The 19,043-nt window shown below is 42.0% G+C and overlaps 1 protein-coding gene across 37 annotated transcripts in view; it reads left to right on the top strand.

Annotated features, from left to right (window-relative positions):
• The window catches only part of RBFOX1 (RNA binding fox-1 homolog 1), a 1,485,186-nt gene that overhangs the window by 1,322,633 nt on the left and 143,510 nt on the right, over window positions 1-19,043 (top strand). For all 37 annotated transcript variants that reach the window (XM_079952553.1, XM_079952527.1, XM_079952530.1 and 34 more), the window contains one exon: window positions 1,652-1,894. In XM_079952553.1, coding sequence (XP_079808679.1) covers window positions 1,652-1,894 — 243 coding nt within the window. The remainder of the gene's footprint in view (window positions 1-1,651; window positions 1,895-19,043) is intronic.

Below are 19,043 nucleotides of genomic sequence, written 5' to 3'. Positions count from 1 at the left end.
GTTTACAGATTCTTCCATCCCTAATTTTGAGGAAATGTGGTTAGGGTTTTGCTGGGAGAATATTTTTTTTTTAATGGACAGACAAACAAACCTTGCAAGATTCAATCAAATAATGCCTATTTAGACATGCCCCCCCCCAATAAATCTACTGGTTTGCTTTAGAATCCGAACTTAGTGGTCTTCTTGGGAACTCTCTCTTAGACAGCAGTGTGCATTATGTCTCTTGGAATAGCTCAGTTGGTAGAGTGTGAGACTCTTCATCTCAGTCATGGGTTCGAGCTGCACATTGGGCAGAAGATTCCTGCATTGCAGAGGGTTGGACTAGATGGCCCTTCCAACTCTACAATTCTATGATTCTATGATTCTTGCTTCAAAGTGTGCTAAGGCAGACCACCTGGATTTTTAGACCCCCTGCTCACTCTGCTGAGCGTGGACACCAAAGTCCTGCCCATCTGGACACAGATACAGAGAGATCAAGAATGAATGACATATTTTTTTTATTATTGCAAAGGGGCGGGAGTGTTGCTTAATGTTGCCTTTGGAGTGAAATAAGTAGAAAGTCACCAGTAAAGAAATTGTACCAAAGCTCACTGCTCTTAATTAAATATTAGCTGTAATTAGCACTAAGAGTGAATGCTACGAATATTAATTCTAAGCTTGTGAAAGGGCTGTCATTGTTAATGAGAAACAGTGGGGGTCTCTATAACATCTGTTTTAGAGCTCAAGGTAGCATAGAACTCTTTAAAACAAATTGCACCTAGACAATCATTCCCCATCTCTCTTGTTTCCTTAATGGCATTTTTTAGATATAGCAATAGATACATATAGCAGACTTTCATTCCATTTTAATTGATTAATATTTCCATAACATCTTGAATCTGCTTTCCAAATAATAAAAGCACTTTTTGTGGAATTTGGAGACCTAAAAAGTCTGCCCACTTTTGCATCTGACCTTCACCACCACCATGTTGTGATCCCCAGAAGGTTGTCAGTAAGGGAAGCTGGCCCTCAGGCTCAAAATGATTACACAGATCATTGAAGTGATTATTGGATTATTGGGACTAGACCTGTCCCATCTAGTCCAGCATCCTGTTCTCATAATGGCCAACCAGATGCCAGTGAGAAATCAGTGAGCAGTACATGAGCACAAGAGCACTCTGTGCTTTTAAATGCCAGTGGCTGGAAACCACAGAAGAGGAGAGGACTCTTCTGCTCAGCTCCTGCTTGCTTGTGGGCTTCCCATGGGGTCATCTGTAAGAACAGTATGCTGGACTGGATGGATGATTGACCTGATCTAGCAGGCTCCATCAGCTGCTGATGCACCCTTTGTGCCTTTTCTCTGTTCAGAACAGAAGGAAGGATGCTTATGCAATTGTGGGATCCAGTGAAATGTGAGCATACCTTTTTCAAGGAGTGGGGGTTCACATAAGAGAGGCCAAGCCAGTGCAAACGAATTGAATAGGAAGATTTTTGCGGTGGTTAAAACCCAACCTGTAGTTGTGCCCATACTTCTCAGCTGGAGAAACTGGGAAGGCAACATCGCCAAAGGGGGCGGACTGAACATCTGCAACAGTTCAGGAACGAACTGCAGGGCAAGCTTAATAATCTTACCTACCTTCTCTTTGTTTGTTTTTATCTTTCCCCTTTGCAGGGTAATCAGGAAGCCACAGCACCTCCTGACACAATGGCACAGCCTTACGCCTCGGCTCAGTTTGCTCCTCCTCAGAACGGCATCCCCGCAGAGTACACTGCGCCACACCCTCATCCGACTCCCGACTACACAGGCCAAACCACAGTTCCAGAGCACACATTAAATATGTACCCACCTGCGCAGACGCACTCTGAACCAAACACAAGTGACACAAATGCACAAACTGTGTCAGGCACAGCCACAGTAAGTATATATAGAGAGAGATTTAAATTTCCCCATGCAGAAAATATTGGCATCAGCAATGCAATCTATATGAGCAACCTCCAACCCTTCTAGACTTGGGGCTCCTCTTGCATCAGTGGGGTTTTGAGCTGGAGCCACAGGAAGAGTCTCCAGCTCAAGCTTCTGTTGACTTGGTAAAACCAGAAAACTGAAATCTGAGTATTGAAATCTGACCTGTCCAATCCAAAACTGAATGCTGCCTGAATAGAGATAACTGTTTGCTTGTGTGCATCATTTTCTCCCATTCCTCCACTAGCCTAAATTTAGTTTGTGATTTCATAGGGACAGAGATCTCTTCTGCTAATATGAATTTGTTAAGTACTGTGTATTTGGAGTGTGAAGTATTCATTTCAGTTGTGATGATTTACCACCTTTCAAATTTTATTATTTTACCACCTTTAAAATAATACCTGGCTCTGTATTTTTGAAACATGGCTTCCCATCTAAGGTGCTTGCATGTATTTATTCTGCACATGGTGTTCACCTACTTATGTGTGAGATTAACTGTGCATAATGCTATAATTGTCCCCTAGTTTACCACAATCATTGACAGAACATTGCTGTGCGAAAAAAATGATTTGACATATCATGTTCCTAGTGTGTGGTTCCTAGTAGCTCTTTTTGTTGAAAACTTTGGCCTCCAAGAGATTATTAGGATGACATCTGGTGGATTAAACAGTTGGGTGTTTCAACCTTTTATCCTCAGTTATTGAGAATTGGTGTACTGCAGAGTTTAATGAACAATTATATACCTAATTCATACAGAAGGTAGGAGGTGCTTCAAATATTATTTATTAGGCCCAACATGTTTCGAATAACATCATCCTCAGGAGTTTCTGTATAACAGAAATATCTTCAAAGGGTTGTGTGTAAATTGATTGGCTTAAACACAAATATGCCGGTGGCAACAGTCACCATAAGGTTTTCCATAAGAAGATAAGCAGAGACCCATCAGAGCATAAGAACATAAGAAGAGCCCTTCTAGATCAGATCAACACTTGGGCTTCTAGAATTAAGCCAGGCTCCCTCCCTGATTTACAAGCATGGAGCTCTGATAGGAGACACTCAGGTTTCCATTGGCTTCAACTTCCTTCTGTTTCCAGCTAGACATTTTAACCTGCCAGCTTCCCACCTAGTAAATCATACTTCAGAAGGTGAGACAATATTTTTTTTAATTTACTCTAAATCAGAATGAACCAATGCTGACATCTGGGCCCAGGAGGTGTGGTGTGCGGGGAATGAATAGTTCAACTGTACACTGTGTGAATGAGTTGCTTTTATCAATCCTGAATCTTGCAACATTCAGCTTCATTGGATGTCTATGAGTTCTAGTGTTATGAAAGAGAGAGCAAAACTTTTCTCAATCCACTTTCTCCATGCCATGCATAATTTAATGAACTTCAGTTATGTTGCCTCTTACTTGTGTTTTCTCTGAACTAGGAAGTCCCAGATGCTGCAACCCTTCTTCATAGGAGAGTTGCTCCACCATTTTGATCATTTTGGTTGCCCTTTTTTGAACTCTTTCCAACTCTACAATATCATTTTTGAGTTAAGGTGACTGAAAGCGGCAACAACAGTGACTACCAATTCTGTTTAGTGGATTGATTTTCATTCCAGAAATAAGCAAAATTCAGCAATTTCCACTCCCGTTTCCATTTTTGTGAAAATTCTCTGACATCCTAGCTCCAGGTGGCGCTTTCAGGGTTCTAGGGAGAAAGCAAAATAAATCCTGCAGACTTCAAGTCTGTCCACCCCAATCTACAGTTCCTTCCAAATAGACTTCTTGTCATAACCCCCCCCCCAAATAAAAGATATCACTGAAAATAGCAATAAAGTGTGGATTATCTGTTGTTTGTTGTGACTGTTGCAACATCTGCATCACACATCCAAGCCACGTTGTCACCAGTTTATGAGCTACCCCAACCCCCATTTGTTTTGGTTTGTTTCATATCCAAATACTGTATTTTGCTTCACTTTGGGTTGTTTTTTAGAGTTTCAGGAGACATTGTGTATCTCAGGATGTGTGGCATCAGGCTTTAATAATGGATTCATGTCTGGTAAACAATTCAGCCTCTGCAAAACAAACAAGCAAAATGTTCTCGCTTGTATCCAAAAGGTGCTCTACCACATTTGAAAGTCATGATCCACTTATGGAAGAGGCTCGTTTTCCACACTTGCACTGGAGGACTGAATGAGAAAACAAGTTATATCCAAAGCTCTGCTTCTACATGTATAATCTCTTGTATAAACAAAAGCATACAGAACCTATAAGGTTAAAACATTTGAGACTTTCTAGTTTAGGAGGACAAGATGAACATTTATAACATTGCACATGATGTAAAGAAAGTGGATAGGGATAAAAACTTATCCTTTTCTACTTCTCCCTGTCATTCATAACTTCTTCCTCTCTCATAATAGTGGAACATGGGGCTATCCAACAAAACTGAATGACTTCTTCACACAGTACATAGTAGAAATATGGGATTTTAATTAACAGAATGATGTGAAAATGGGATGGAGTGGATTTCTGAATGAACTAATGGGGAACTGAAATTAACAGGAAATAGATTCACCCATCCATTCTCATAGGGAAGGAAACTTGCTAGTAATTTATATGTTCTGTCCCTTATTTTGCTAGATCTGATTCTGCTTCTGCTTATATCAGAAAGGAGTAAGGTTAAAAACCCCACCTCATATACAACATTTTAAAAAAAGTTCAGTGTATGAGAAGTGTGAAGGTTCACAAAGAAAGTATGAAGGTGGGGGTTGCACATGAAAGCAAGTTCCTGATGTTTAGCCAAATGTGTGCCCAATGAAACAAACATGTATTACAGTTAAAAAGCATCATCATCATCATCATAGGCACTGAGCAGCATTTTAAAGGGGTTGGCTACATTACATTGCTTTGTCACTGCATTGCATGGTGTGGGAATGTGCATCAAAGAGTCCGCCAAATTGCCCCACAGATTGGAAACTAGGCTGTGTTGATCTGGTTTAAGAAACAACAGCAACAGCTTGATGTCAAGAACGTGATCATAGGCAAAAAGATACATAGTAATGAAGAGAATGATAAAGAAATCATTTCTGTTATCAGATAAGAGCGATAATGGCTAACACATTATTTCCACTGCAAATAGTAAAGCAATGTTCTCAGTGAAGTCTGGACAAAGTTAAGCTCCTTCAGTTTCAATCAAAGTATCTAGAGGAACAAATCTGTCAGTTTTTATGACCCTCTGTTTCTCATTTCCCCAATCTTCAGTTTGCCATATTTCCACAACTCTTTGTGATCTTCACGAAAAATCATTAACATTTTGTGTGCATTCCTCCTAATAATCAGTTTTGGAAAGCAATTTTAGGCAATATGATGCATTTGGGTGTGTAATTTCCACTAATATACATTTTATGCACACTTTCCACTAATACAGGGGTTTCCAACTTTCAAGAGACTGCGATTTACTCCCATTATAAATAAACTGGCAGTGATCTACCCATTGGATTGACTTTTTTATGGGAAGGATCAGCCAAAGTTGTTGAGCTTTTTTTTTTTTTGGGGGGGGGGGGTGAAATTTGAAAGCTAGCCACTATTTTGATTTACACACAGATCTGCAAAGTGTGAATCAATTAGATTTACTTTAAATTGTGAACCAAACCAAATTTGTCAAAGAGTTAAACAAGGGTTTAGCTTCAGCTGGATCATGCTGAATTAATTATTTGCTTTTCTCTCTCTCTTTTTTTTTTAAAGTAATAATTTATATTAATAGTAGAGATGTTGGAGAACTCTGATGAAAATGGAAATAGGAGTAGAAAATGCCAATATTCACTTATTTGTTCCATGTCCGGAACAAAACTCAATCCAGTGAATACAATCAGTATTCACTGTTGTTGTCTGCAAATTATACTTAACTGACCCCCCCCCCCAACATTTGCATTGAATTTCCTTTCCGTTGAAATGAATAGGGTAGGATAATTAAACAACAATGTATTTTATATAATGTACATTATTGAATCACAGAAGGAAGCAAGGCGAATAATGAAAGTTTTGCAAGAAGATGAACTGGGGCAGAATAGAAACAATGCTGCATGTATAACGATAAAGGAAAATGTCATGAAGATGTTCTATAGGTGGTATCTAACACCTATGAAACTATCGAAAATGTATAAGGTGGACAACAAGTGCTGGAAATGTAAAGATAAAGAGGGCTCCTCCTACCATATGTGGTGGGAGTGTGGAAGGGTAAAACAGTTTTGGGAGAAAATATACATTGAACTAAAGAAGATCTTAAAATATACGTTCATAAAGAAATCAGAAATTTTCCTATTAGGGATATTAGGGCAAGAGATAAAAAAGGAAGATCGTAGACTAGTATACTATGCAGTTACAGCAGCAAGGGTAGTACTAGCCCAGAAGTGGAAACAGCAGGAAATACCAACGGTGGAGGAGTGGAGATCTAAGCTGTTGGACTACGCAGAGTTGGATAAATTAACAGGAAAAGTTAGGTATATAAGAGACCAAGTGTTCATCAAGGATTGGGGAAAGTACGCAGATTATCTGGAATGTATTAGTGAGGGACAAACAACGCTAAAGGGATTCAGAGACGCACTGTGAAAGACTATGAGTTATTGTGCAAAGCAAATAGGAGACAGGGATAGGTACAATGACAATATAAGCAAAGAAACGCGTAATCTTAATTATCGCTTCGAATGATTTATGGACAAGCTGAAGGAAGTCTTGAAAGGGATGGCTATGTAATATTGTTGATGTGAAAGTTACAATTTTGTGTATCTTTTATCTTCTCTTTTTTGTGTATTCCTTCTTTTTTCTTTTTTGTCTATCTTTTCTTTCTTACATGTGTGTTAGTCTTCATTTTCTTTTATGGAATCAATTAATAAAAAGAACGGTGAAAAAAAAGAAAGAAAGAAACAATGCTGCATGCAGTGAATAGAAAGTGGAAACCACACTACTTAGAGACACCCATGATTGAACTTGGGAGCTTCTGCATGCAAAGGAGATGCTCTAGTGCTTGGCTGCAGCCCTTTCCCATTTTGTTATAGAACGTAGCACAGTGGCAAATTCAGAAGTGCAAGGTCCCTTCATGATAGTCACAGCCATGCCCCCTCACAGGCACACCCCATCTAAGATTATGATAACTAGGGGTGTATTGCAATGATCAATGCAGATGCCCATGTGTTCCCTTTCTGCTAGATCTACTAATTTCTGTGCATGCACATGGGAAATGATTCTGAGTGCTCCAGTATCTTTTCTTGGAGTGATGTAATCTGTGCTTTCCTTGTACAGTGGTACCTTAGGTTACATACGCTTCAGGTTACATACACTTCAGGTTACAAACTCTGTTAACCCAGAAATAGCACCTCGGGTTAAGAACTTTGCTTCAGGATAAGAACAGAAATGGTGCAGCGGCGGCTCAGTGGCACCAGGAGGCCCCATTAGCTAAAGTGGTACTTCAGGGTAAGAACAGTTTCAGGTTAAAAACGGACCTCTGGAACGAATTAAGTACTTAACCCGAGGTACCACTGTATTTCCATTGTACGTAACAGAGCTTGCACCTCTTTCCCTTAAAACTGAAACACCTTGTGTTTTCAGTGTTCCTAAAGGTTTGGAACATATAGAACAATTCTTCCTTAGTGCTTTTCCTGCGTCCGTTATTTAGAGTGACCCTAGGAGCCAGTCCTTAGTGGCTGATACACCTGTTGTCGTTCGGATTGCCTCCAATCAGCACAAAGAGTGAGATGACTTCTCAGTGGCTAAAATGCTCCATTTTCATCCTGATCAGGTAGCTCTAGGACCTGCAGACAGGGACCCCTGCTGCAGAAATAGTAATGGGCCTTTGACACTAATCTCTCACTGTGATCTTGAGCCACTATACTACGTACAATTTATCTGACAGCTGATAGCCTTAAGAGGCACATGTGGAGACCTATGTAACACCAACAACTTTACAGAGCTCATATCCACCTGCTTCCTGTGCTGGTGCTCCTTTGTTTTTAACTGGACTGTGCTTCACATTTCCATGTTTCAGCTATTCTTTGCACATTTAGCTATTGTATTATTTTCATATCCTTACGTATTGTATTACCGGTTTTCAATATTGCTGGTTCTCACTGTTTACAATGCACTTAAGGTGTTAAATATTTCTCATGGGGTGAGGAAGAGGGAGGAGGAACCAAACCCCCCAAAGTTGTGTATTCTGCTGAATAAACAAACCACTAGTTTCAAAGCAGACTTAGTCAAAATGAAAGAGCTAATTTATAGCTTAAATTGCATCTGACCTTCAACATCTTGGCTTCACATTATAACACTTTAATTAAAATTGATTCTTCCCTAGGATTATTATGTGAAAGGTAATTCCCCTTTTCGCTAAATGTGAAGAGGGATATCTCTTCCAGGTTAAGCTCAGTTAATGGCTCCCCCCGACTTTTGTAATTGGCAGGCTGGTAGTAGTTTGTTTACGGGTAGAAAGAAGTTGTCAGTTGCAATGACACTTATTAAATTGGAGTGAAATCTTGCAAGTGGAGTCCTTCACTTCAGACTGCCCCCCACCAGCCCCGCTCTCCAGGAGAATATATTTTGGGCCTTGGTGCTATTGAAGGTCTGGAATTATTTTAGATATTTGTAGGCAGCACAGAAAGGGACGCAGGTGGCGCTGTGGGTTAAAGCCTCAGCGCCTAGGACTTGCCGATCGAAAGGTCGGCGGTTCGAATCCCTGCAGCGGGGTGCGCTCCCGCTGCTCGGTCCCAGCGCCTGCCAACCTAGCAGTTCGAAAGCACCTCCGGGTGCAAGTAGATAAATAGGGACCGCTTACTAGCGGGAAGGTAAACGGCGTTTCCGTGTGCGGCTCTGGCTCGCCAGAGCAGCGATGTCACGCTGGCCACATGACCCGGAAGTGTCTCCGGACAGTGCTGGCCCCTGGCCTCTTAAGTGAGATGGGCGCACAACCCCAGAGTCTGTCAAGACTGGCCCGTACGGGCAGGGGTACCTTTACCTTTACCTTTAGGCAGCACAGAATGAGAGCAGTGCAGGAAAATAGGTCTCTGTGTGAAAGCTTTATTTGTGCAGATACTTGGGGCGTCTTCTTGAGAGGGAAGAGAAATTCAGTCTGTGTGAATTTCAATATGAGATGACCTGGATGAATAGATGCATCACAGAGGAGGCTGGTCCATGAGGGCACAAGGAGCTTTGCCCCAACCACCTTATTCTGTCCTCAGTACAGAATGTGAGGGTGGCGCCACTTACTGTTGGCCTCCTTGCCTTCTGTCTACCATTCTCAATGGGCACCAGTCACTACTGGTTTGGTACTCACAGGACAATCCAAATTCCAGCTAGGCAGCTGGGAGAAGTCAGGAGGTGGGCAGGTAAATAGCTGTACCAATATAACACATTTATTCTTGCTCCTGTCAGGCACAGATATATGCAAGCATGGGAGTGAGGACTTTAAATAAATAGATATGAAGATCTACATCCACATACAGGATCATTCAAGGTTCCCTCCCTCCCTCTCTCTCTCACACACTTAAACAATCTGCCCCTTGGTAATGAAACCATGTAGCCCTAATGTTGTTGTGATGGAGCAATTACTTTGGAAAGAAGAAAAGAAGCAAGGAGAGATGACTACAAAAGATGCTAATTCACAGAGGGGTTCATAATGTTCAGATCGTAATATAAGAATATAAGCAGTGCCGAAAGGGGAAGCGTATTCCTGCATTTTATGAGCCACTTTCATAATTCCTCCTCTGCTGATACAATGTCACCACATATATTTAATAGTGATATTACTCAGTGAAATAGAATAAGTGTTGATATAAAATTGCCCCATCTGCAATTGAATTTGCCATCACTATTCTCCTGGGTTTGGTGATTGCAACAGTTTTATGTGCTATCTTACTTCCTATACAGTTGCTAGTCCTCATTATAAACAGAAGGGTTGAGTTTATTTATACACAGAGAGAGAGAGCTGAGAACCAGGCACTACCTCCATGGATGGCTTCAGACACATTTGCCCAGATGAAGTGTGGGTCTGCACGTTTGGAATTTCCATAAAGTAGGAGTGAAAATTCATGAAGTTATTCACCTCATCTGTAAAAGCTGGGCAGGAGGTCCATTGAGTTCTGAATCCCTTGCCTTGCTTGTGCACTTACTAATCTGGTTTGGGTGCAGTTGAATCCGTATCATTGCTAGCCTGAAAAAAAGATATTTTTCTTACTCACAAGTAAGAGTGTCTGTCATGGTGTTTTGGATGGGTCAGGACAGATGGGGTGAGGTCTGGTCAAGTCTGAATGAGAGATGGCCTGGGAATCGCACAGACCTTACCAAACTTGACTTCAGTTACGTGAGAAACATGTGTGCTAGATATAGCCAACATGGTACTCTCCAGATGTTGTTGGACTACAACTCCCATCAGCCTGAGCTAGCATAACCAGTGATTGGGGATAATGGAAGTTGTAGTCCATCAACATCTAGAGGAGTCTTTAGTCATATGCTAAAGAATAATTGACATCTGCTTTGGGATGACAGAAGGGAGCATTCTGTCTCCCCCTCCCCCAGGTTTGTTTGTTTGTTTGTTTGTTATGGTGCATTTCAGGTCCTGCTTCTGGTCTTCCCATAGGCATCTGGTTGGCCACTGTGAGAACAGGATGCTTGATTAGATGGGCCACTGGCCTGACCCTGCAGGCTCTTTTTATGCTCTTACCTTCACTGTGTCATGAATGATTCTGAGCCAGCAGTTTCCACTAGTACCCAGCAAACTTTGACTTTCTTTGAGGCAACAATGGCTTATTTGTATAATTGTCCTCCTTTGTGGTGCTTGTGTGTGTTCTGCACCTTAATCAACAGCCTTTTATCTTTATTTTTACTTTGATCATCTCAAAATAGCAACGCACCTACCAGAAAACAGGGGAGGGGAGGGGAGGGGAAAAGGGTAATTAAATTTGGCAGTTCTTTTCTGTGTGCTGTCTTGTTGATTTTTTGTTGCTTGAAAGTGCATCTAAAGGTGTCAACTGCTGTTTAATTGACTAAGCATTCACGTAAGATCCAGCTGTTTCTGAATGCAATCTAAATATTTTATGTGGAAGCGGTGTGCACAAGGACAAAAATATAATGCCAATAGGCTGGCACAGCTATATATGGTGAATTCTATGCTTCTTTGGTCTAACTGCAGTTGGACTCCCAATGGGAGTACCCTGCAATATTTTACTTAAAGTGATCTGAACATTGCATGTAAGTATTTGTAATATATTGGAGATGCTGCCTGTACATTCTCTGCTCTGGCCACAGGGGGCACTGGAGTTTAGGTTGCTTGTTATACAAGGGTCAAGGTGCTAAATAAATTTATCATGCTGTTGAAACATGGATAGCCCTAAACTGACCAGAATAAACCTGTGCTACAACTGAGGGCAGGCACTGGAAATCAGAAGAGGCTTGGAAAGAACCTGATGTGGGCTTAGAGCCCTACCCCTATGTCAGTATCTTTGTGCATGTAAAGCCACTGACATCATGCCCATTAGTCTGAAATGGAAACACATGTTTCTGATTTTCTCCTTAGAGTACCAGGAGAACAGAGGGGTGGGAGCAGGCTCTTTCATGAAACACTAAACTACGGTTTAACATTGTGTCTGAAAACAGTTCTGCTGTTTTCACTGTGCTGCTGCCTGTTACTTTAATCTATCAAGTTATTGGATTTTGTATTGTTTTAAGTGAATGTTTCAATGCTGCTGTAAGTCAAAGGATAGGATATACATCTCTTAAATGAGCAGCAGCCAGTGCTGCCTTCCAGATGTTCTGGACTATGACTCTTCTAGTGAGAGAGACAGAACCTGAGAGAGAAAGGAGAATATATAAAATTCAATTGAGAAATAAGGGCCCAATAAAGCAGCAGGCTAAGGACCCTTGACATGGGAGAAAGCCAGGATTAGGACTCTAAGCACTAGTGAGTCCTTGCTCATGATGGTACCAATGCTCAGATCCATGTGGCAGTGGTGTAGAGCAGTGGTGTAGAGCAGGTGGCCCCTTTCCAACAGATATCAGGTTGTCTCTGACACCGGCAATGTTCTGAGTGTACTTCAAAGCGTATTTATTTCACCAGGCATTTGCTGGTTAATATCACAGGGTAGCAAGTGGGGTGCTGCTGTTCTTCTAAATGTTGCCACTGTTGTTTTCTTACATTGCTAATGTTGGTTTTATGATGTTTACATATTGCCATGATATTTATGTAAGTTTTTTTGTTAAATAAGAGGAGGACAGGAAGGATGTAAAACCCACAAAGGTGGGACATAAAAACCACAAAGAAAGGAATGAACTGTTGCTTGTCGAGGTCCCCAAGCCCCCCCCCCCCCCCCAATAACTCACACATCAATTTTGGTTTGGGTTTTTGGCACTATTTTGAACACAACTTTATTTAAATGCATCCAAGTGAGTGGTTGCTTAGGCATTGGTTCCGACTATCTGTCCTTGCCCAGGGGACAGGACTGACTTCCGGATTCCAGCGGAAGCCAGTCAGGGAAACAAATTTTGGAGAGAAAATGAAGCTGGGCCTCAGTCCCTCACTTCTCACCCTCATGCTCCTGGTGGCTTGCACGGCCCAAGTCCGATGCCAGGGACAAGGACGAAAAGAATGGCAAGCCCCTGGATTCCTTTAACGGAATTCCCTTTCCGCACCACCATTGGAGGGGTAGGCACTTATCCCTCCACCAACCAATTTGAACCAATGCCTAACCGCCAACCTTACAAGTTGTGACGATTTGCTACTCAGTAGGCAAAACCAAATGGCACCAGCCAATTAGCCAAATGGACAAATTCCTACCAGGCCCCTGCCTCAAAGCAGATGACCCCATGACAGGCATAGCAAGGTCAAGCGAACAACCCCCCCAATACAGGGAGGGTGGGCGGGTGATCCGGTGCAAGCAGCCAAGAGAATGCTCAAAGTTGGGCGACCAGTATTTAAAACCTCTGACCCCTCCTTCAAAATTGGCAACAAGCAGTTCTCCCCAGTGACCTGATTAACCAGTTTACTGCCTGGGTCCCTCTACAAATTCGCCCAGCAACAATGGGGTGGCTTGTATCCACCACCGCAACACGCGCTCTCTGCTAGGGAGAACACGTTAAAGGGAAATAAAATTGAGAGACAAAATGGGTGAAGAGAAAGCATTTGTATTGTGAGCTAGAGTGGCTGATGGGAGGACAAGAGAGGAACCCTGTTGGATTATCTCAGAGGTCTATCTAATCTAGAATCCCATTCAACTGGTAGTTAACCAGATGCCCATGGGAAACGCACAAGCAAAACCTGAGCACAACTGCAATTCTCCCTACTCGTGGTTCCCCAGAAACTGATATTCACAGGGACACTGACAGTGGAGGTGAAACATAGCTATCATTGCTAGTAGCCATTGGTAGCCTTCTCCTCGAAGAATCTGTCAAATAGGAATATGAAGATCACAAACTGAATTGAAAGAACCACCTGCCAACTAATTGGCAGCAGGCCCCTAATATCTCTGTACTAGCTAAGAGGAACTATTCCATCATTTCATTAAAATGTATCCAGACTACACAAAATGTATAGTTGTTTAAAGTGTAGCTACTCTAGGGTTTTATGAGGTCTTTTATATAAAAATAATGATGGCCAAAATATAGTTGCTCAGATATATATTAGCTATTCCATTTGAATAAATCCTTATGAGATCATAAATGCTTGTGGAACTAAAGGTTAATGAAGTGTGGAAGATTGTAAAGCACAGAAACGAACCTGCTAGATCGTAAATATGCATTTGTTATTTTCAGTGTGAATGGTACCCAGTTGCAAAAAGGAAAAAAAAAGAGGGGTGACAGGGGAGAGGGTTATTCCAGGATTTCATACACTGAGATCACAAGTGGGGGGAACACTGTTGCTTGTGGGCTTCCCATGGGCAAGTGAGTGACTGCTGTGAAAACGGAATGCTGGATCAGATGGGCCACTCAGTTAATCTAGCAGGACTCTTTGTATGTTCTTATACCATGGTGCCCAGGTTTAAGATCATAAGAAGAGCCTGTTGCATCAAGTTGATGTAAACAAAATCTGCTCCTATTCCCTTATGGGTTATTCAGGAGCCCATACAGAGTCCTTAAGTAGAGTCCTTAAGCCCATATAGAGTCCTTACACCCGTATAGAGTCTCCTATTGGTAGGAGAAAATAACAGAGGCCAAACGGAGAATTCTTTTCTTTTCTTTTTACCCCTGCCCGTACGGGCCAGTCTTGACAGACTCTGGGGTTGTGCGCCCATCTCACTTAAGAGGCCAGGGGCCAGCGCTGTCCGGAGACACTTCCGGGTCACGTGGCCAGCGTGACAAAGCTGCATCTGGCGAGCCAGAGCCGCACACGGAAACGCCGTTTACCTTCCCGCTGGTAAGCGGTCCCTATTTATCTACTTGCACCCGGAGGTGCTTTCGAACTGCTAGGTTGGCAGGCGCTGGGACCGAGCAGCGGGAGCGCACCCCGCCGCAGGGATTCGAACTGCCGACCTTTCGATCGGCAAGCCCTAGGCGCTGAGGCTTTAACCCACAGAGGAGCAAAGCAGCTAGTAAGCCTGATCTTCATTAAACTGTTGCAAGAGGGTCCTCATTCACCACATAGAATCATAGAATCATAGAGTTGGAAGAGACCACAAGGGCCATCGAGTCCAACCCCCTGCCAAGCAGGAAACACCATCAGAGCACTCCAGACATATGGTTGTCAAGCCTCTGCTTAAAGACCTCCAAAGAAGGAGACTCCACCACACTCCTTGGCAGCAAATTCCACTGTCGAGCAGCTCTTACTGTCAGCTCTTACATGCAAGAGGGAGGAGGAACCCTGGTGTGCAAGGCCTTATATAGACTTTTGAAATTGTCCACCCTGTAGCTCAAGACCACCCCAAAAAACATCATACATACAGAAGGAGGCAGTCTACAACAGAGATCCTGTCCACCAGGATACCTGACAATGGCCAGTGATTGCTTACTATAGTGGGTAACCAGGCCATTCTTTTGTGATGGTAAATACTTTAATTCCTGAATCAGGTCACAGGCTCACCCTATTCTTACAAAGTTGCCCTAAAGACAGGTAAGCAAAAGACAATGGAGAGGCTTTCCCATTTCCTTCCTCCTTGCAGAGAAACATTTGAGGTCAATTTGGGAGAGTCAAAATGGTTTCAGAATTGTTCTCCTGTACTATTTCAGACACGTGGTTTACATACTTATGTATGTGTTTGCCTTGTGAATTTATGAACATTAAATTTATATACTTGAGACCTTAAATTCTTATAACAAGGCCAATAGCCCATCTAGTCCAGCATCCTGTACTCACAGTTGCCACCCAGATAATCATGGCAATCCCACGAGCAGGACTCAAGCACAAGAACACGCTCCCTTCCAGTGGTTTCCAGCAACTGGTATTCAGAAGCATTATTCCCTCTTGTCATGGAGGCAGAACACAGCCATCATGGCTAGTAGCCACCAATAGCCTTCTCCTTTGTATTTTTTCCCCTAGATATGTTCAGTTTTCTAGAAAACTTGCGTCAGCATTCCCTGGGCTGGTCTCTTCTAGGTTTTCTGAAAATCAACTCGGCCCCAAGTTGGAGAAGTTTGTTTTACAGTGGGGGAAACGCAGCGAAGGGAAGGAGAGGCTCAGGGCCCCAAAAGTTTTGCTTTTTTCTGGTTAAACTCCTCACTCAGCTGAAATGTCACGATCTGCCCCAATTGAATCAAGTGAGTCTGCTTTAGAATTTAGGTCCAGTGGATTCCTCCCCCATCTCTTGTGTCAGTGTCTGTATGGCTTACCACCTGAGAACCACCGGTATACTGCCTTAGCAATGGAATAAAAACATGGGATATAAAATTAGTTGCATTTAAATGTTCAAATAATTGGTGTGGGGTTTTTATTTATTTATTTCAAAGATTGTTATAATTAAGGGACTGCAGTGTATTCTTATATATCTACAACAGCAGCCAGTAAAAATAAAAGAAAGTTGGGAAATGGTGTGTGTGTGTGTGTGTGTGTGTGTGTGTGTGTGTGTGTGTCTCCACACACTAGCATGTCTGGAAATAATATGGCTCCTAATGGATTTTGAGGGGGTTGATTGTATTTTTATGCAATCGGTCAAACTAGAAATCCAAATAATGAAACCCCAGCGGGCCAGTATATCACGTTAAGGATTTATGAATCATATTGTCAAATGCTGTTTTGTATTACAAAGTATGGGATTTTGATGATAACATGGAGAAAGCGCCATATATTAGCAAACTCATACTGGTTTTATCAGGTTATAAGGCATTTTGCATCTTGCTTCTGGGCTGAATTTTCTTTCTCCCTTTCTCTCCTTATTTATTTTCTCCCCTTATATTATTTTCACACTGTATTATGAATCATCCACAGCTGTTTGACTCTGCCAGCTACATGACTGACTGTCGCTTGACAATGAGCTTATTCTTTCTCATATATATATATATATATATATATATATATATATATATGAGAAAAATCAGGGATGGGGAAATTGCCCTGTTTCTAGGTTGTGTCATTTTCACATGTGTTCACCTAAAAGTTTATTCCACATTCCCATTATTTATATTATTATTATTATTATTAATTAATTAATTAATTAATTAAATTTCTATGCCACCATTCATCCAGGGATCACAGGGTGGTTTACAATATAAAAATATTCCACGTTAATGTATATTCTTAAAAAAAAAGCACAAAACACATATTTAAATATTGAATGTGTGTGTGTATTCTCTGAAAATGTGCATTTATAAACATATTTGCTCTCAGAAACATATACACACAAATACATATTCAGGGACTATGGAATCTGGTGGGTAATTCAGGCAGCATTCCTAAGTGCACTAGCTTACCCGAAATGGCCAATGGCTCTCTGTGGGTTGCAGAACAGTCCTTTCCAGCCATAGTTAGCCATAAATAACTGGGATCTTTTGCTTGCAAAGCAGATGGTCTAATACTTTGCTATTGGCATTCTCAATGTTATATGGACAGGAAGGGGCCCTTGTTTTTTTACTTAGGGATCTCTTTGCCACCAAGGCTCCCCTGCCTTCTGGTCTTGTAATTCCTGTTGGCTGTAAGAAGATATCAGTATCCCAATCCTTGCCGCACAGTTTGCGAACAGCTCAATAAACCTACATGTAGCTCATATCCTTTTCTAGACGGAATGAGCTGACTTTCTTTACTCTCTCTCTCTTTCAGGCATCCTGCCTGGTGTTAAGCAAGTGGAAATGACCTTCTGAATTTTCATGGGTCCCCCCCACCCTTTCCTGTCCCTCTACTTTTTAGTGATTCATTTTTTACACTTGTTGAAGAACTTTACCAAAAAGGGTGGGGGGAGAAAGAATCTTAAAGTACTTCCCCATGTTCAGTACATTGAAATCATGTGCAAAGTCCTGATGTGTTCAAGGATAACAAAAGCTAAAGACAGTTTACAACATAGAACACAAATGTCAATACATAACATAATATCTACGCACAGGGCCGGATTTAGGTTTGATGAGGCCCTAAGCTACTGAAGGTAATGGGGCCCATTATATGTCCAGCTGTCCTTTGTCAACAACAAATTGTCACTGTTTTTTGTGTCGAATATATGCTATATGGTAATTTTTGGAGCTAATAGGTATCTAAAGCCATCCGCACATAACAAATAGGAACCTACACAACACAAAACTCTGTTGTATGTAGGTTTTATTTTATTTGTTTTTTACCTTATATTTTAGAAATGTACATCCAGGTTTTTCTCCTTTAAATTTTTTGGGGGCCCCCAAGAGAGTGGGGGCCTAAGCTATAGCTTGTTTAGCTTATACGTAAATCTAGCACTGCCTACACAACATAAAAATCCAAACAGTTACATATATACCGCAATAATTATTGCACAACAAAATATAGATTCTCGTAACAGCAACAGCATAAAAAATAAGGGAGGAAAAAATGAGCATCAGATATCTAAAACACACAGAGAAAAACCCCAATGCACAAATACCAAATCTTCTATTTAACAGTAGTTCTTAATCCCAACCACCAATAGTAAATGACAGACAATCCTAGCTTTCACCTGGGAGCTTTCCTTTCCTCTCTCAGTCTCACCCTAAGAGATCCTTTCACCATCTATCTGCCACAAGAGGGGAAATTCCCTGTGGTGTCTCCCACACATATACATGATAGACACACACTCTGGACTCCTTGTACCTTTTTGCCTAAGCATGCCCACACCTAGCAGTGGACTTACTTGATCAAGCTGGGAAATATAGGCTTGGGAAATACATGGGCTTATTTCAATTCCATTGTAACCTATGTCTCATATCACCCCACCAATGGTGTCACTCCAGTGTTGGGTGTCTCATCTTGCCCCCACCCCCATGATGGGTGTGTGGCGTGGTCTTTCTCAACTCTCCTCATATAGGCTTGCTACTAGCTGACAGGGACAAGGGATTGAGGACCCTTGAAGGGGACATAGAACCTAGATAAAGTTCTGTGCTGTGGGTCACACTTGAGTGTTACCCATCTTTCGTGGCTTCAGAGTGACCTTTCGGATGTTGTTGGGCCACAGGTGTCAATTGGCTCAAAGTATCTCCATCCATCAGCCCATTGGTCATATTGGTTGAGGCCAGGGATATCAGAGAGTTCCCATGGAAACAACAGTGAAAATTGTTGATGTTCACTTATTTGTCCCATGTCCAGAACAGAAATCAATCCAGGGAATACTATCATTATTCAGCGTTATTGTTGTTTTTGGTTCACAAATGATACGTAATTGATTATGTCCCTCCCTCCCACCCCCGTTTGCATTGTGTTTCCTTTGCATTGGGACACAGGTGGCCCTGTGGTCTAAACCACTGAGCCTCTTTGGCTTGCCAATCAGAAGGTTGGCAGTTCGAATCCCCACAACGGGGTGAGCTCCTGTTGTTTGGTCCCAGCTCCTCCCAACCTAGTAGTTCAAAAGCACGTCAGAATGCAAGTAGATAAATAGGTACCATTCCGGCGGGAAGGTAAACAGCATTTCCGTGCGCTGCTCTGGTTCGCCAGAAGTGGCTTAGTCATGCTGGCCACATGACCCAGAAGATGTCTGCGGACAAACTCCCTTGGCC

This window comes from Podarcis cretensis (assembly GCF_951804945.1).
Source record: "Podarcis cretensis genome assembly, chromosome: 14".
Taxonomy (NCBI): domain Eukaryota; kingdom Metazoa; phylum Chordata; class Lepidosauria; order Squamata; family Lacertidae; genus Podarcis; species Podarcis cretensis.
This window is presented reverse-complemented; position numbering and strand designations above follow the sequence as displayed.